Below are 19,288 nucleotides of genomic sequence, written 5' to 3'. Positions count from 1 at the left end.
GGTCCTTGATGTTTTCAAAAATCTGATTTTGTGATATGAGTTGCATTTAGTTAACCCAAGTGAGTCACATGAAAAGAAAAAGTCCTTTATGACCCCCGACTCAGTTAGTAACCATCCAGTGTGAAGAAAATTCCATCAGGGGCGTCAGAAATTTACATGTTGATGTGGTCATCTCAAAACAAAGTCAAAAGATATGAATCACCAGCTGCTCTGATGGATGCACAACACTATTTTAGGGTGGAAAGAGGAGGCAGGAGATCAGAGATCTGACACGTCTTTGTGAACAAACCAAAGCTCAAACACAAAAAAAGGTTAGACACAAAGCAAAGGATTGTAAAAAAATATCAAACCAACAATCAATGATCACTATTTTTACTTTTACAGATTAACCTTCCACTTCCTTCAAATCTTAACTTTCAAACAGTCCTTTTAATTGATCTATGCTGAATTCACCAAATAAAATCCAACATTATTCACATTCTCATTAAACAAATGTGGAAATCTGAAGCGTGGCTGAAAATTCAAGAATCTCTGGTAGAACGCTGATGGTTTGATGGTCCTGTTATATATATATATATATATATATATATATATATATATATATATATATATATATATATATATATATATATATATATACATACATATATATATATATACATATGTATATATATATATATACATACATATATATATACATATATATATACATACATATATATATACATATATATATATATATATATATATATATATATACGATTTAAAACTTTTAAAACCATTAACTTATAAAATACTAATGATTGAAAAGGTTTATTAAGTTAGGAATGCTGAACTTAAGATACTTTTATTTATTAATACACAATATCCCAATAGTTACCTGTGCATAAAGTAATTTTAAACAATTTTTAGAAATCTCTTGACATATTTATTATACATGTTAAAAGAAAATTGAATATGCCAATATGTCAATTTTAAAAGTACCTTTTGAAAATAACAACCTTTAAGCAGGTACCAAACATACCTGCTAAGCTCACATTTGTGTAACTTTTGATTTAATTGTTCTGGTGTAACTTTCTAATCTCAAATGTCTCATTTTCATAATTAAGATCATAATTAACAGAAATTAAGGATATAAAACATCAGTTTGTGTGTAACTAATTAATCTATATATCGTTTTTCACTAAGTGAATTAGGTTACTGAAATAAATGAACTTTTCAATTATATTCTAAATTATTAAATGACTTTGCTGACCCTATGACAGGCATGTCCAATGTGCGGCCTGGGGACCATTTGTGGCCCCAGGACTGATTTTGTATGCCCCCCCCCCCCCAAATTGTATTTCAAGAAACATTTGGTCCACCACCACAGACGATTTATGGAGGTGGAAACTTTGTTCTCAATTAGGCCAAAATTATTACAGACAAATAAATATCTTCCAATTGAACATGTTGGGTACAACATAAGCTATTCATCTTTTAACAACCACACTTTTTTACATCCTATTAACAGCTATTAAAATTAGCTAAATGCTATACCCTGCACAATTATTCATGAAATTAAAAATATGTTTTCAAAGAAATATGGTCCCGCTTATCTTGCCAGACCATAACAAATTTTCTTCTTTCAATTGAGCTAAAACTAATTTGACAACTGGATGACCATCTTTTAAAAAAGCAAATGAGTAAAAAAAAAAAAAGACGTTTTTTAACTTTGGATCTACAGAGATTTACATTTTGCTGATTAAACATTATCATATTTTGTAGAGTAGGTAAAAACAATTCACCACATCATTTTTGCTTTTTCTTTACTGTTTATATTCATTTTTTGACTTAACAGTTTCAGCCCACGTGCCGACAATGGTTTGGACACCCCAGCCCTGTGCCATAAGACAAAGGGCTTTTATTTTGAAGGGCCGTGGTGGAAGGAAGACCTCACCTTGGGCTCTTTGAGGCAGTGGATGCTGCAGCAGAGAACTCTCTCTCTCTGGATCACATGTCTGCACCGTTATCCTCTGGCTGCATATAAATACAGGTTGCAGCTGCTGGTGCAGCTTCACAGACTCCACATTCCCAGCAAAACAAACAACAGAGGTGAGTCAGACAGACTCTTATTTGTTTTCCTTCTTTTGTTTAATGTCCGCAGCAAAGTAGTGCACAGCAGGATGTATGTTCTTTTTCATATTAGATCCTGATTGCGCCTGTTTTATTGCGTTAGGTCAAAAAGAACGGAGCACCACCTTGTTAAACTTAGCTGATAAAACCAACGTTAATGTTTTCTAAATGGGATTGCGATGGTGTCTGGGGTTTGATGCAAAAATGCTGACCTTATTTCTGATGTCTGCTCATAAAGCACGGGTGTGACCTCCATCTGTGGACAAAAACAAGAGGATTAGGGCAGATGACATCATCCAGTGTTTGACTTACCTATAATCTTAGCCTCTGAAGGGACATTTAGAATAGAAATGTGCAACAAAGATAACATTTTTAGTGTTTTTCTATGCAAAGTTACATTTTGTGAGACAATAAAGGCTACATGAACGATGGTTTAGCATTTTTCTTGTGTAACAACATATTCTAGCCTTGCAATGCGGCACAAAATGCAAACAGCCTTAATTTTTCCCTAGAAAAGCTGTGACCCTGTTCCCTGTTACTATATAAGAAGAGCATCCTCATGGTGCATGCATCCCCAGAGTATTAAACGAAGGTGGAAACGAGGGCACGTCCGCTTGTGTCCCATTTTTCACAAGATGGAGTTAGGATCTTCCAGGATTACGTGATTAGTCTTTCTTTCTAAAAGAAAAGGATGAGGCTGAGTCCCACAGGATCAGAACATGAACGTGCTTCGCAGTTGTCCAGAGAGAAAAATTTGTGCAACTATATTCTAACAGGGAGTTCTGATGTGAAAAATGTGGTCATAGCTAAAAGAAACAAGTTGATTCAAGAAGGATTTCATGGAAAATATGCATCCAATATGCATTGTACATGCAATAAAAACATAAAATAATGTTTGCTTTTACAATTTTATGTCTGACTTGTAGGTGAATCATCCTAGTACGTATCATGGCATATATATATATATATATATATATATATATATATATATATATATATATATATATATATATATATATATATATGTATATATATATATGTAAAGAACTATTTTCTGGTCTCACTTGTCTTATTTCATTTTCCAAATGTTTTTGTCAAGCATGTTATGTGTGAGATGTTTCGACTACCTTACTTCCTTAAAAACAAAACTATTAAGCTGCATATTGCATTGCAGGAAATAAAATCAGATTATTGTGATGTGAGTAAATGACTAAATATTACTTAGAAGGATAATCAGAGTAAGAAACAGCTTTATTGTGTGTGTACACACACACACACAAAGAATTTGACTCCGGATTGTCACCAGACAAGGCTCACCATGGGCTTATTTATACAATAATCCAGTAATAAACATCTGCATTTTGCAGCATAGATTGAGACAATAATGCAATAGTGCAATGAGCAGAGTGCAAAGGATGCAGGACATTAAGGGGTATATGCTGTGGACCGATGGAAAAATGCGTGTGAACTAAATGCAATGTTTAGTCCAGTGAGGAGGAGGCGTCTTAAAGCTCCGACTGAACTTTCTGGAAGGCCTCGGAGGCCACATCTGGAGCGGAGGAGTGTCTGTGTTTCGATTGTGTAACCAGAACGGCTGCAGCTGCACGTGGGAAAATAATATTAGCAAGTGACTCACCGGACTTTGACTTTCTGTCTCGCTGTTCAAGCTTTTGTTTTAGCGTTTGGAGGTTTCGTCTTATCAGCTCGACGCATTCCATCCCCCTGGATGCGTCGTTATGCTGTTTCTGTCCCAGAAACAGTTTACTGGGCTTCTACAGCAGCCCACTCCGGTTTAAAGGCCGTCTTCTGTCTGTCAACACGCTCCTGGGTATGTGAATAATGTGACGGTCAAATTTTCTGTAGCTTCAGCATTGCAGTCCTGAACGTGGAGAACCAAGGAGAAGAAACTGGGGTAATGACACCCCCCCCCCCAAGTGGCTTTAAAACAGCTGAGGACTCGTTCTTTTCCTGCACAGATGAAACGGATCACGTAAAAACAAGTTTCCTGGTTTGCAGATCTAGGAAACCCCACAATTCAAAAGTCAAAGATATCAATAACCCAGTGACTGGAATTCATGGTTAGAGTTTATGCATTGCAAAGCTCTCCCAATCATCACATGCAGCTTAAAAGTCTTTGAAAATATCTGTTTTCTTCTGCCGTTTGAAGAGCTGAAGCCTTGAAGCTGCATCCACAATGCATCACGAGGGTTTTACCTCCAATGGTTGATGGAAGGAGATCAATGGGAAAAGAAGCTGGTGCTCAAAGCAACTCAAACGGTTCAAACATAAGGACAAAAAAACATAAGCAGCAAATTAATGCGACTGTTGTTTTTTTGCGTACCTTGTGAGGTAAACGGAGAAATATAACTTTTCTCATTGCCATAGAAACCTGAGACGGTGGCGGGCGAGCAGATGACTTGGTTACATAAACTCAGCAAAAAAACGGTTAATAATCACTTATGTGCAGGTCTGGTGAGAAGTTCACCCCCGCTCATCTTGGCCAGAGATACAGGCACTATAGTTTTGCCAGATTATCCAACGTCTAACTCTAAACACTAAAACTCAACAATTGTGTTAAGTTTAAGTAATGTTATGGTCATAATAGGTTAGTAGGATATTTTAATTGCTCTCGTAGTGCAAGAGCAGGAGATTGTGTTTCAGGGCAGCTTTTGTCTGATCGGAAAGTTTCGGTCCTCCATGTTGGCGGCCGAATAAATGTCAAAGTAAATGCGAAATGAGGAGGAAACCTAAACGCGACAGCATGAAGCGGTATTTCCAGTCGGTTGTCTCTTTCTGTAAAACACAGACTTAATATTCTGAATATACTCTCTGTGGTTCATCTTTACAGACTAGTAAAAGTTCAGCTACATCCTGTAAAAACAAAAAAAGGCTCTATTTAAATGAGCTGATCGGTGAAGCTGAGCCAACAAGAGAGACGGATTCCACGGTTTTTCCATTTTAATGATCTTAAAAGAAAAGCGGCATATATTCTGCCGCCTGTGGATCAAGGACTGTTTGCTTTATCCTGACTGGTCTCTCTGTGTGCAGATTTAACAGAGCTGTGGCAGAATGTCCTGCATCAACGCCGACCGGTCCGAGTAATGGAAAAAAAAAAATCCCTTTGCCATCCTCATGTTTTTTTCCACACAACATATTTTTTCATTTTAGTCAAATCCATATTTTCTCTCCACCCAGAAACTATTTCATGCACATTTCTCCAATGCAATAGGACTATTTCATGGTAATATTGAACGCAATATTGCATTTGCATGTCTAGAATTTATATTTGCATTCAAGAGTGAAGCAAAGCAACCAGTCCTGCTTTTCAAACTCATGTTAATCCAAAACTATAGTGCGTCATGCTCTGTAACAATGTGCAGAATTCTCTTAAGGGGCTCTTCCAAAACGGAGCCGCCTGGCACATTTTCATGCGTGTCGATGAAGGCAGACGTTCTCTCATTTATTTACACGCATTCAGCAGTTGGATGGAGGCAAGAATAGGAAGGGGGGGGGGGAGGGAAGATAAGTGACAGCTGCATGCAAAATTAGACAATCCACTGCCGTAAAACATTGTAATATTGTTTAGAGGTGTAAATGAATCTGCATTTAAAGACACACTGGCCAGAAAAGGCTGCAGCCTGCAGGAATAAGGTGCGATAACTCCAGTTTTGTGCATTTCTCAGAGAGACGATGGGGAGGGGGGGAAACAGTCTCGCTCTCCTGAATCTCTCATTGTTAATAAACGGGCAGCTGACCAAGCACACATCAGAGAGGAAAGAAGATGGGTAAACAGAGAAAGGCCCTGCTGTTCCTCTTATATAATGCTTCTGAAAGGCCCAGTCCGGTCAGTGTCACAGGAAGGGCTGATTAGAGGTCAGCTCGGTCACAACATCTCCACGTTAACTTCAGAAACTCGAGATAAAAACAGATCCTCAGTTATTTTTATGTTCTGCTGAGTAAGAGGAGAGGCGGAGGCTCAGTTTTCTGCTGCGTAGGGCCCTGTCAGGTCGCCCCCTGCTGGAGAGTTGGAGCATTTACAAACGTTTCAGATGAGTAAAAAAATATATATAACATTTGCCTCCAGGTCTCGCTCATCGCATCTTGAGGGTCAGAGAGGATGTTAATGATGATGATGATGATGAAGAAGAAGGGGTCCAGAGGCTCCCTGGCTTTGTTGGCCCTCATTGTGGCCTCAGCCAACTGCATCCTGCCACCATCCAATGAAGAACTTAGTGGTAAGTTTACTATTTCACTTATTTATTGTAAAAAATACAGACTCATTTTATCTTTCAAGCCACTTTATTAGACTTATGTCAAGTCATATCTATCTATATATCTATCTATCTATCTATCTATATCTATCTATATCTATCTATCTATATATCTATATCTATCTATCTATCTATCTATCTATATATATATATATATATATATATATATATATATATATATATATATATATATATATATATATATATATATATGAAAAGTTCATTCATTACAGGTATTTCAGATGATTTTAAGCCTTTGTTTCAGGTCACTAGGATGCTTTTTCTACTTAAAGTGATAATGAAACAGCACATTTAGGATTAGAATATCACTTCAGATTGATAAGAGACATATTTTTAATACATAAATGTGGGCTTAATAAAAACCTATGTCGAATAGCTGCTTAAAGGATGGATGCATTTTTAATATGAAAAGGGAACCTAAATGGAACGTACATGTCCTAGTCACCTTTTGTCAAAGCGCACACAATTGGATTTACAGCCCCAGTAGCAATCAGCAAACTCCATTTGAATTAAGGGTAAAAAGGTATTTTTCTTGTCACGCATCCCAAACAAGCACTTGGGATGAAGAGGTAATCTGATATTAGTTGTTGAGACTCAGAAACCACAATATGCCTCCCTTTGCTCCAATCCTTTTAAAAGTTAGCCTCTTTTTCTCTCCTTTTTACCTCCCTTACTATCCTCTTTGCTGTGACCGGTTGCAAAATAAATGTGGGCCCTCATAAAGTCCTGTTTGCTATAGTTCTTTTTGTTTAGTATTTCTTTAAATTATTGTTCTAACAGAAGGTCAATTTAAAAGAGTGACAGTGATCTCAACTTGTGTGTCGCATTTTCTTGTCTTTCCCATTGTCATATTTAAACCCCAGAGGAGGAAAAAAATAAATAAAATACAAATTAGAAGGGCAACATAATTCATAAAATGTGTCTGTGTAATTGATTTTATAGGAGTTGTTGCAACAATTGCAGCACCACACATAATTGGATGTATGGGGGGGGGGGGGGGCAATTATTGTAAAGAAGATGTATTCTTTCACTTTCTTTTTTCAGGTATCACATTACACATGTCAGCTTACATAATAATATATATGATTTAGCAATGGCATCTAGGTGTTATTCGATTATATCTGTTGCTTTATGTCTGTTGGTTGTGCTGTTCTTTTTGCATCTCTCTTTCCAGGTGATGGAGCAGACGGAGAAGGTTTTATCATTCTCTCCCTTTTATCTCTTCTTTCTTTCACCTCTACTCTTTTTTTTTCTCTCTCACTTCTTGTTCTTCCTTTACTCTCCCATTGCAATGTCCATATAATTTGAAATTCTCCCTGCAGGTATCACAATAAAGCTATTTACAAGCATAAATCAATGGGAGCACTATGGCGAAAGCTGTTCGCTCCACTTGTAAAAGCAAAATCTGTCGAGCTCTATCTGGCATTGAGACATCAATTCCTATTGCCACATTGCTAGACAGGACACTGGGGGGAAAAAAAAAAAAAAGAAGATGTATTCATCATGCAGTCAAGGTGTTTGACCAAGCGTGACCCACGTGTTGCCTGTTGGTTACAGAGATCTCCCTCCAGGGTGAGAAGTATCTGGACAAGCAGATTGAAAACGCCATCGATGGCGTGAAGGAGATGAAGACCGTGATGCAGAAATCCTCCGAGGTCCACAAGAAGTTTGTGGATGCTCTGGAGAAGACGAAGCTGCAGAAGGAGGTAAAAAAATTTAGCAAATCTGTGTTGCTGGGGAGTTGGTCGACTTTACTGACTGAAATGTGCTGATGACGCGTGGTTTAACGCAGGAGGCGATGCGCGTCGCTGAGGAAATGGAGGCCAAGCTGGCGAAGGAGGAGGAGGTCTGCAACGACACCATGAAGGCTCTGTGGGAGGAGTGCAAGCCCTGCCTGAAGAAGACCTGCGTTAAATATTACTCCAGGACCTGCAGCAGCGGGTCCGGATTGGTGGGCCGTCAGGTCAGACGCCTAAAAAGATATACGCTCTGACCCCGGAATAAAGTGGATAACGGCGTTTTGAAAAGGTCTAACCTGCGCTTTACCTCCGCCGTTTAGCTGGAGGACGTGCTGAACAGAACATCTCCCTTCTCCATCTGGATCAACGGGGAGAGGATCGACACGCTGGAGCAGGAGGGCCAGCGGCAGAGCAAGGAGTTCAGGAACCTGGAGGAGAAGTACACGGAGATGGAGGACGGCGTGGACAACATCTTCTCAGACAGCATGAAGGTGCGAGGGGAATTTCACACAGACGCTGACAGAAATGCGCATCTTCAACGGGGACATGAATTAATTAGCAAATTTAAACAAACAGAACAAAAACAAATGCAACAAGCTTTTTTTTTTTACAGCCATATTAAAGGCGGCATGTTTAATCATGCTCAAATGACCAGAACACACGTTAAAAAAAAAATAAGAAAAATAGAAAAAAGCTCCAGAGCTGCAGTTTGCTGACCCCTCAGAGAAGTCTGATCTGGATCAAAACATACATCATTATACATAAGCTCTGTTCAGTCTTCCTTATTCACTCCAATTCTTTGAAAGCCTGGGAGAAGAGAGGAGCCCTAAAAAGCATTTTTAATATCCTTTCAGGCTGGTCGGGGTGCTTATAGAAAAATAAAATTTCCCAGTTTTGGTACTACAGAATGCCAGCAGTATCAGGAATATTTGCCTATAATTAATCCATTTGGCTGTAATTAAGCTGTAATTACTTTTTTTTGGGGGGGGGGGGGGGGGGGGGGGTAGGAGCTTTTTTTGAGTATAAATTAGTGTTGCACCCAATACCTGGCTGTGCAGTATTGGCCGATACCGATTCCATACCGATACCATCTGTTTGATATTGATGTGTGTGTATATATGAAGAACTGCATACTAATTGGATGTAAAATAATTGCCATCATGGCTTTGTCAAGCTGCTACCTTTGTAAAGCAGGAAAAAAGACCAATACAAAGTGAATACAGTAGAACTAGTGAGTGTCGGGAGAGAGAAAGCTGCGTTCAAGTGACATACAAACATCAAAATGGTATCGGTGCCCTATTTGTTGGTACTCGCCGATACCGATACCACCATTTTAGTGCGGTATCGGTGCAACACTAGTATAAATCAAACTTTTCGCAAAGGTAACATCGAGTAACCATTGAAAGCAGAAGCAGAGTGGATATTTTTCACTGCAGATTGCGTCAATTTTGTCATATTTAGAAGTGCAGCAGGTAACGCAGGTAACTGTCAGATGAAGATTTTTTTAAGTACCAACTAAAACTTAAACCTCAAACCGGAAAGTCAATAGGTCTTCAATAAGGAACAATTGACGGCGATGAAAGGATTAAAAGACAAAGAATTGTATTCCTTAAAATGTTTTTTCAATGCCAGAGCTGCAGGATTGGTACAACATTGTAAGCATTTAAAACGTAACAATCAGTGAGTTTTTTCGTATAATTTTACATTTTAAGCTGTGTCCGTTCCAGGTTGCCGATCACATCAACCCTCCGGCGTTCTTCTTTCCCAAATTCCTGGCTCCGGTCACTCGTCGCGCCCGAAGCATCCACATGCTTTTCCACGATCCTTTCCACAACTTCCAGAGCTTGTTCTCCCCCATGATGGGCATGAGCAGGAACCTGTTTGGCTCCATGAACTCCATGATGGACTTAAACTCTGATGCCGCCACGAATGACGGTATGTTTCCGGGTCCTGGTGTTCAGAAAGTAGGTGGTGGGTTTGAAGATGGCTTCGCCCAAGAAGAAAATGTGTAAACTTGTGTTCAGGTAACAAAAAAAAGGGTTAGAGATTGTTTCAGATGTGGTCTCCTACAGGTTGCACTGAAATAAAAAGGTCCAGAAAACTGGTCATGAACGCTTAAGCAATTTCTAATTAGGTGCCATATTTGTTTGCCAATATTCAAAATGGGAAAGACAATAGAACATGACATTCAAGTTGGGGAACTCAATGCTGATCTGCATGAGGCTGCAAGAAAATTGCTCCTCACCAAAATGTTTCCATATCTGCTGTCAGAGCAACGAAGAAAGAAGTCAAACATGTGGAACTGTGTCAAACAAGCCAGGACGAGGATCCAAAATAAATAATAAAAAATACAGCAAAGTTCAACTGAAATAAAGAGTGGCATCTTCAGGCGTCAATAATAACCATTAGATGATGCCTTCTTGCCCACCAGCTGTTGTTTTTAAGTAGATCCGATTATCAAGGAAGTTTAAATTAGCAAATAATTTAATACTCATTAAAGTCCAGATACACTCGTTAATATACTTTACCAGTGTTTTCTTGCATGCATTCAAAGGAATAGTTTGTCCACTCACGCATGCACATAACCTTGGTGTGACTGAGGCAAAACTTAAAAAGAATATTTATGGTAGGTCTGCATGAACTTCTGCCTTGTAAGTTTCAGTTGTACGAAGGAAGCCCAAGTCCTCAGGGGCTGATGCTGATGTGGGAATTCAGCCATTTATCTAATGTGAACGCGCCATCATGTTGCAGTATTTCTGACTTTAACTACAAATTTTTCTGCCCTGTGTTTGTCGGCAACAGACGGCAACGTAAACGAGGACGTGATCATCACGAGGCCCTTCGGCAACGGCAGGATGACCTGCAGGGAGATCCGCCGCAACTCGGCTGGCTGCATCAAGTTCCGCGACGAGTGCGAGAAGTGCAAAGAGATCCAGCATCTTGGTGAGGAAACGGAAAGATGCATAGGAATTAAACGCAACGGAAAACTATCCGGAACGTGGGGGGAACTGCATTAAATCATCCTAAATTCAAAATACAGAACTCCTGCACAGAGCCATTAAATGATCCCGATGTAGAGACCTGAATAAGATTGAGATGTGTTAAAACTGGAGCACAAAAATAAGGATCTATCTGACACCGTATGGTTATAATTCGATTCAATTAAATTCCATTTTATTTATATAGCGCCACTCATGACGCGCCATCTCAAGGCACTTTATAAAGTCAAATTCAATCAAATCAAATTGGTCAAAAAGTTTCCTATCTAAAGAAACCCAGTAGATTATATTGAGTCTTGACAAGCAGCATTCACTCCTCCTGAAGGAGCGTAGAGCCAAAGTGGACAGTCGTCTGCATTGTCCATGGATTTGCAGCAATCCCTCACACTGAGCATGCGTGAGGCGACAGTGGAGACGAAAACTCCCCTTTAACGGGAAGGAAAAACGTGTGAACGGTCATCTGCCATGACCCACTGGGGGTTAGAGAAGTCAGAGCATAGACACAGAAAGCACAGAAGCTCACATTGATCCAGGAGTACTTTCTATGTTATATGGTAAATGCGGGTGATCTGTCTCCCCTGGATGATGTCACAGCTAACAGAACGCCAGACCAGGTGTATCTACTATGAAGAGAAAAATGACAGAACTAAAAGGTGAAAAGCTGAAATAACAACAAGCAATGCAAATTGGAGAGCAGTAGGAGAAATCAGCACAGTGAGAAAAATAGACCCTGATGTCCTCCAGTAGCCTTAGCCTATAGCAGCATAACTAGAGAGATAGAGAATATAAAAATATATTTATGATCAGCATCAGTTCTTGTACAAACTTTGGATACTAAAGTGCAGCTAAAGCATTTCTTTCTCATCTGGATCTCGTCCTAAATCAGTAAAATACTTAAAAGTGTTTGATAGACGTTACAGATCATTGATCTGTCTGAAGCGTTCACCTTTGTCCTCCGACAGATTGCTCCGGGAAGAAGCCTCTGGAGGGCCCACTGAAGGAGGAGCTGGAGGATGCCCTGGTCATGGCCGAGCATTTCACCCAGAAGTATAACTCCCTGCTGAAGAGGTTCGAGGAGCAGATGTTCAACACATCCTCCGTCCTCGACATGCTCAACAGGCAGTTCGGCTGGGTGTCGTCTCTGGCAAACAACACCAAGGACGGCATCTTCAGCATCAAGGGGGTACGCAGGCCCGGACTTTGGAGCCATCGCTAAAACCGTAGCCGCTGCTCATAGCGGCCATGTCTTCGTGGCGAAATTGGACTGCATGCATTCATACTTAGATGAATCTTCTGCAATCTTCTTTCTGAAGGCCTCAGAGAGCAAGGTCTTAGGTTTAAACCAGGCAAACCTCCCTAACAATGCTGATTAATGCACACACAGATGTGAACGGCAAAGAAAAATTGTGCTGTCTCCATTTATTCTTTCCTGGAAACAACTTGTTTTAAAAATTAAGCCTTACAAAAAACTTTTAAAATTGAATTTTCAGGGTTTTTTTGTGTTTAAATATAGTACCTGGATCTCCCAGTATTGTTGAAATTGATTAAATATCCAAATGTCTAAATAAGTTGGAAAGACAAGGCAACACTGGAAGGGTATCCTAACTTTCTCTTGACTATATTTGAACGATAGCAGTCTTGCAGCAGGGTTGGTGATGTTGAGCCGTACATTCTCTACATCCACTGACTTACCGCCGCTTTAGCGATGCAGGTGTAAGAGTAAAGCTGGAAATGTGATAAAGAGTGATAATGTTTGGCCAATCTGTCAATCCTTGGCAGAAAAGACATTTAAAAATCCTAAGAGGCAGAACATGAATGGACCGCTACTCGTTATTTTTCCAAATAGTCATGTGTTCATCTGTAATAAATGCAGAGGAAAACCAGACGGGAACTCTTGTTTGCCCGTGCTGCAGGTGATCTGCAAAGGAGACACCGGAGAGAACCCGGGCGGAGAGAAGCAGCCGGCTGAAACTAAAGTGTCCGTGCAACTCTTTGACTCCCAGCCCATGAACTTCACCGTGCCGGGCGACATTCCCTGGACCGACCCAAAGTTCTCCGAGGTGGTGGCTCAGGAGGCGCTGGACCGCTACAAGGAAACCAGCGTGTGAGTGTAAACATAAGGAGATTAAGCTCCATGCAGAACATCATTTATCAATCAAGAGGACTGAGAAGGGTTGTACTCGGTTTTATTAAGGGGTGTCAGAGTAAAGGGGGCTGAAATACAAATTCAGACCTTTTTTTTTTCTTCTTCCTGTTCCCTTTACACTCGTGTAAGCGCAACAGAATGTGTTTGTGAATTAATACTGAAATTGTTAAAAAAAAAAAAGTAAAAAAAACAAAGCAACTGGACTTGTTTTCCGTAGTTGAAGACGTTTCGCTTCCTCTCCAGGAAGCTTTCTCAATTCAAAAGGTCTAGAGCAGGCGTGTCCAAAGTGTGGCCCGGGGGCCGTTTGTGGCCCCTGTACTGATTCTGGGCGGCCCCCCCAACTGTATTTCAAGAAAGATCTGGTCCACCAGCACAGGTGGCTGATGCAGATGGAAGATTTTAGATTTTAATTAGGGCAAAATTATGACAGAAAAGTTAAAATCCTACAATTGAAAATGTTAAGTACAACACAAAGTAATCATCTTTAATTTCATAGTAACGTCTGTCCAATGACATTTAATTACGCAAATGCAGACTTTGGTGCATTCAAATCTCCTTTCAATTCAGTTATTAAAACTGGCTAATTACAGCAAGTGACCCAAATAATGTTGTTATATTGCTAAACCAAAAAGAGTAAAGTTTATTATTGTTTGAGAGTCAAATTAAATTATTCAAAATCATTTGCAAACTGGACGACCCTCTTTTAATACGACAAATGAGCAAAACCCTTTTTAAAATTTTGAATCTACAATCATTTACACATTCATTTCCTACAAAAAAAAAAGACTAATCTATTTGTTCGAAATAATCATATATTGTAGTTTTTTTTTTTTTTTTTGGTTTTAAAAAAATTGTGTGCATTTTTTTGGCCCTCGAGTTCCTTTGGCTTGACAATTGTGGCCCCTGTACCGAAAAGTTTTGACACCCCTGGTCTAGAGTAATGATGAGTACCAAGCTTTATACTACTGCCCAAACAAAGGCCTTATAATGGCTTAGATAACATGCAAATTCAACCGAAACAGGTCCACCCCTTAGTAATGGATGGTTGTTAAAGTCATTAAGCCAGCAGATTGATTGATTGAGAAAGCTTCCTGTAGAGGAAACGAAACGTGTTCAACTACGGAAAACAAGTCCAGTTGCTTTGTTTTTAATTTTTTTTAGAACGACCATGACCTGGATGACTGAGAATCTTCACCAGCACGTTAAACCGAGTGTATAAATTGATTGACTGACTGAAATCCAATTTCAAAGCACATCTGATTTTTACTTGGGAAGGAGCTGGAGCAACATGCATCCTTCTCACTTCACAATTAATGCACACACATATCTGTTGTATAAACGGGAAAGAAAATTCACAATATTCCCAGAAACTGATCTTACATTTCTTTCTTCACAGCATCGTAAAATAAGTTCCAGCCGAAGTTCCCGTCAGGATCTTCCGACTTCTGCTGACCAGGGAAATGCTCCAAATCCATCGAAACGCAACCCGATAGGACGCAACCCCCCCCCCCAAAAAGCCAACGCGCCAACTCCAAGCTTCCTCTTCCAGTCCTGCTTCTGCAACAAACACCAAGATTAAACCTCTACGGCCCAAACTTTCTCATTAGTCCTGCTGTAAGAGAAGATATCCAGTAGAAAACAGGCCGGACAGGAGTCTGCAGTAACCTCCTACGTTCAGGACGGCCTCGCATTGTGTGTGTGAGCTGGGCCGAATAACCGGGGGCCCGTGCTGCAATAAGTGTTTTATGCTAATATTTCCTGTATTTTTAGGACGTAATGTTTGTGCCATGCGTTTTGGAGACTTTTTTAAGATCTGGGGGCTGTTTCACAAAAAGTAGAAAGCAGAAACCCAGGATTAGAGGAGAAAGCTGGGAATCGAGTCAAAACATCCCGTCTTATTTGGACGGGGAGGACTAATTATTCTTAAAAGGCCCAAACATATCAGCATGTCTGACAGCTCAGTTTATAGGCCCATTTACAGTATTTTGAGGCCAAGTTATAACTATAAAAGGGAGTTTGCAGCACTGGATAAAAAGGTGGATTAAATATTTTAAAGCAGGTGTATCTGGTTAGCCTAGACCGGAGACTGAGTCAGGAAAACTGGAAAATCTGGTCTCAACCCGTCATCAAATCACGGTTTTGTGAAACGGCTCTCGATCTTCATTGCTACTGTGTTCAGATTGTTTTCTATAAAAAGGTTAAAGTGTTTTTTTTCCTTTGTGAGCTTGACTTTTTTTGTGATTTCAGAGATCAAAGTTTCAGCAGCTCTTAAAACAGCAATAAGTATCTTTAATAAAAACCTGCTAAAACATACCGGATTTGACTTATTTCTGAAGAGCTTCTTGCTCGTAAATCTATAATATAGTTTCATTCACTGGACTCAAACAAAAGCAAAAAAAAAAAAAAAAAAGTCTGGTTTCAGATTTCATTGATGCAATATGTGACTAATTGTTAATATTAATCATATAATTTAGAGCCCTTAGTCCTGATCTAAATTATAACGGCAGAAGTGAACGGTGGATTCATGGCAGATGTTTCTACTGAGGTCAGGTAGGAAAAAAGAGGAAGGTCAGGAGACAAAAGGATGGATGGATGGATGAATAAGAGACTGAAGGATGTAGAGGGGATGGATGGTTGAAGTATGAGGGATTGGTGAATGAAAAGATGGATAAGAGATACAGATGGATGGACAGTTCTTGGATGGACAGACTGATAACAGAAAATCTGATTTATTTGGGTGGGAAGTGAAACAGTCCCGGAACATGAATAATTTCTTATCCACATTTTTCTGTCCAACTTACTAAAAAAAAAAAAAAAAAAAAAAAAAAAAAAGGTAATGTGAATCTGATCCTCATGGGAAACCCAAAAGGCCACACTTCTCATGATCACCTTTATATTTTCCGCACATTTACCGGATTGCGAAACAACAAGTGAGCAGACGGGAGCCACGTTTAAAATATTGTGCCGTTTTTTTTATTTTTTGTGTAAAAATCACACAGCTGCTAGTTGACGCTGCAGAGATACAGTACATCCATGCAGTTAAACATCTAGGATCCCACAGCCAAGAGAGAAGGAATTAAATAGAATATTCTTCCGCTGTTAGTCAGCAATTAAAGCAAATTTACATTAGGAGTCCAAAAGTTGTGTTTCTCATACAATATACAACACAGATCTGGGAGAAAAATGCCATTCAGAGTTCATCATAGACTTCATATTGATTGCTTCTGCCTGTCTGGATTGCCTTTTGTTTTGCAGGGTTAGGGTTTAGGAGGAGGGAGCCGTTGTGCGAGCGAACATTAAATATTCCTGGAAGGTGTTTAATCCGGTTTCCTGAACAAGACCACACACACACACACACACACACACACACAAATAGTACACCGTCATCCGCAACAGCAGCAGGAGGAGGAGGAGAAAAAAAACACACACACAAGGAAGAGAGATCAGTCAGTGGCAGCGGTGACCTGAACACCGATCAGAGTAAGGCTTTAGAAGAACAACGCTTCGCCAGCGGAGGGACAAAAACGCGCAGAAAATGAGTCGATGGAAGAAAATGAGACGTTTCCAGACGCTGAGAAACAACCAGGGTTTCCAGGCGTCGTTGAAGGATTAACTTACTTCTTAAAGCATCTTTTGTTTTTCCTTAAATGTGAAAGTCAAGAACAAACATGCAGGTTAAATAAAATAATGATGATAAAGCAAATGGAGATGAGCTCAAAGTGCAGTTGGGTCATTCAGGTCTCCCATTTCTCTGACTGGTCTCCTCCTGATGGACTTCATCTCAACCCAGCAAGGGTCACATTTTGCAGATTAAAAAAAAAAAAAAAACATCAAATAATAAAAAGAAGAGTTGAAGGATTGTTTTTTCTTCTTCCTCTTCTGGAGCGGAGGAACGCCGTAGGGAAGCGGATTGCTCATCAGTACCAGAACAACAGAGGCAGCCAAATATCACAGACGCACAGTAGATGGTGCTCTGGAAGATCTACGATACAAAACCGGATATACCGTCCGCACAGTTGCTACGATCAAGAGAACAAACAGCTAGAGTAGGGTTGGTCAGTGAAGATGTGTCGCACATACTTGCATAGCGCTGCTTTGCCTGATTGGAAAACAGCTGATTATTTATCCTTTTTTTGTTTTTTTTAAATACCCCCTCCTCCCCTCCGATCTGTGCACACATTGATCGCGGCGGAGAAACGGGAACAGGCAGCCGCGTTTCTTCATCAACGCGGCCAAAGCCTTTCAAAACTGAACGTCCGGTCCGGCTAGAAATGACTTCCCAAAGAAGCGATGCATGAACGCCTGCGGCTTGAAGAGGAGAAAAAAGAAAGAGATAAAAAGCTGAAATGTTAGGCCCGGGTACGACTGGGGAAAAGAGAGGTGGCAAGAGGAAAACCGCTTCAGTCTTTTCGGCCCACTTCTGGGAACCTGCTCCTACCGGGCTCAGCTAAAAACAAACGAACGCAACAAAGCAAGAAGAGAAACTGCCGGCAGGCCGATTTTCAGTCTTTATTGCAGCTGGAACATTTTTTTTTTATTTTTTTATTATAATTAAAATAAAATGGAAAGTTCTCTGGATTTATGCGAAATGTTGCCAGTTCTGCCTTTTAATTCTGCCTAAAACTACAGGGGAGGTGTTTAAAATGATAGTTTAGAAGGTTTTATTTTAAGTGAAGTTCAGTTAAAAAGATACAAGTATTTGGTGTCTTACCTTCGGTAGATAAGTGTCTATTAGGAGCAGGTCTTGATTAGTTGGACGTGAAGCCTTTGGCTAGTATCAGATTGGTGGATTTCTACTGATTTAAAGCCTCCATGTGAACGACGTCACATCCAAACACTGTTCTATGAACTTTTAAATTGTCAAATTTGGTCAGTTATTTGCAAAGAAACCAAAGATAGAGGGGAGAGGTTGGGGGCTGTACACCAGCTATCTTCCTGTGTGAGACATGTAAGGCATTAACGGTCTGATTATTACCTCACAGAAAGGTTAAACATCTAGTCAGATTATAATTTGCAGCTTTCTCTTTCCCTCGGTCAGTTCGCTCTGACCGGAAACGCTCTACATGTTCGCATCTTCAGAGTCACGTTTAGGAAGATCGCTGGTGGAGCACCGCCTCCGACAGCCGGCCAGCGTAAACCTGACAGCAGTTAAAAGGGAATAAAAAAAAAAAATCGCATTTGCAAAAGCCTGTGATTTGTTTTTGTTTTTTAATTAACGAAACTGTTTTAGGACAGCTTCAATCCACTTTGGTCTTCAGGTACCAGAAACAGGCCATCTGGATGTAACACCAAGGGCGTTACCTACTGACGGTAAGATACTAGCTGCTTAGAACCTTTCCACTGAACCTCACTCCACTAATTCAAAACCCTCTGAGAGTCTTTATCTCAGCAGGAAGACACTTTACAGGACAGCTCCTACTAAATTAACCAAATCTGTCCTCATGTTTCTTTGTACGTTTCTCTTTGGAATAAAAAAAACGGCTCGGAATCTGATTTTTCTCAGCAGCTCTCAACTTTGATTGTATCCATTAAGCCATTTCTGAACGTTATGCACCAGATTTTCCTTTTATGGTTTCCCTCAGTAAGTAAACTTGGTGTGTTTCTCTCAACGGCTTCCCTAAATGAACCCGGTTATCCAACAGCAACATGGAGCCAGACATACTAGCGCGGACCTCGAAATGCATCACTTCAACAGAGGAAATAATAATTAAAAAAAAAAGGCAGTCACACCAACACAACCATTACTCCTTCCTTCTTTAGTCAGAGTGTGAAGCACTCGGACACGGGGCGCTTCGCTGTTTGACGTCATCCTCGTTCCACCTCTCTTCAGGGGGAAAAAAAAAAAAAACAGAAAATAAAACCAGAGATCTGAAAGGTGCCGGACGGTGAAATCTGCCGCTCTCTTCTCCGTCCGCCGTGCCACTGAGCTGCGAGGGTTTTTCATTTAACGGATCGCTCCCGGTGGCATCCACGGCCCGACCGGAGACGTGATGATGG

General features: G+C 40.1%; 1 protein-coding gene across 1 annotated transcript; it reads left to right on the top strand.

Moving 5' to 3' along the window:
• Window positions 1–1,988: 1,988 nt before the first annotated feature.
• On the top strand, window positions 1,989–15,604 carry clu (clusterin). Its single transcript, XM_012875814.3, has 10 exons — window positions 1,989–2,094; window positions 6,200–6,350; window positions 7,965–8,113; window positions 8,200–8,370; window positions 8,467–8,637; window positions 9,874–10,081; window positions 10,949–11,089; window positions 12,108–12,328; window positions 13,059–13,249; window positions 14,688–15,604. The coding sequence occupies exons 2-10, from the start codon at window positions 6,233–6,235 to the stop codon at window positions 14,698–14,700; spliced, it is 1,383 nt and encodes a 460-aa protein (XP_012731268.2). The 5' UTR covers window positions 1,989–2,094; window positions 6,200–6,232; the 3' UTR covers window positions 14,701–15,604.
• The last annotated feature ends 3,684 nt before the right edge of the window (window positions 15,605–19,288 follow it).

The sequence above is a fragment of the Fundulus heteroclitus genome, chromosome 15, assembly GCF_011125445.2.
Source record: "Fundulus heteroclitus isolate FHET01 chromosome 15, MU-UCD_Fhet_4.1, whole genome shotgun sequence".
In the NCBI taxonomy this organism is placed as follows: Eukaryota; Metazoa; Chordata; class Actinopteri; order Cyprinodontiformes; family Fundulidae; genus Fundulus; species Fundulus heteroclitus.
Note: the sequence above shows the minus strand (reverse complement) of the source record. Positions and strands in the feature narration are given on the sequence as shown.

What these genes read in the sequence shown, in the direction of transcription:
- clu (XM_012875814.3), top strand. Translation starts at nt 6,233, where the DNA reads ATGTTAATGATGATGATGATGATGAAGAAGAAGGGGTCCAGAGGCTCC. An exon ending in CCGGATTGGTGGGCCGTCAG is followed by an intron (nt 8,371 to 8,466) that starts GTCAGACGCCTA and finishes TCCGCCGTTTAG; the next exon opens with CTGGAGGACGTGCTGAACAG. An exon ending in TCTTCTCAGACAGCATGAAG is followed by an intron (nt 8,638 to 9,873) that starts GTGCGAGGGGAA and finishes TGTCCGTTCCAG; the next exon opens with GTTGCCGATCACATCAACCC.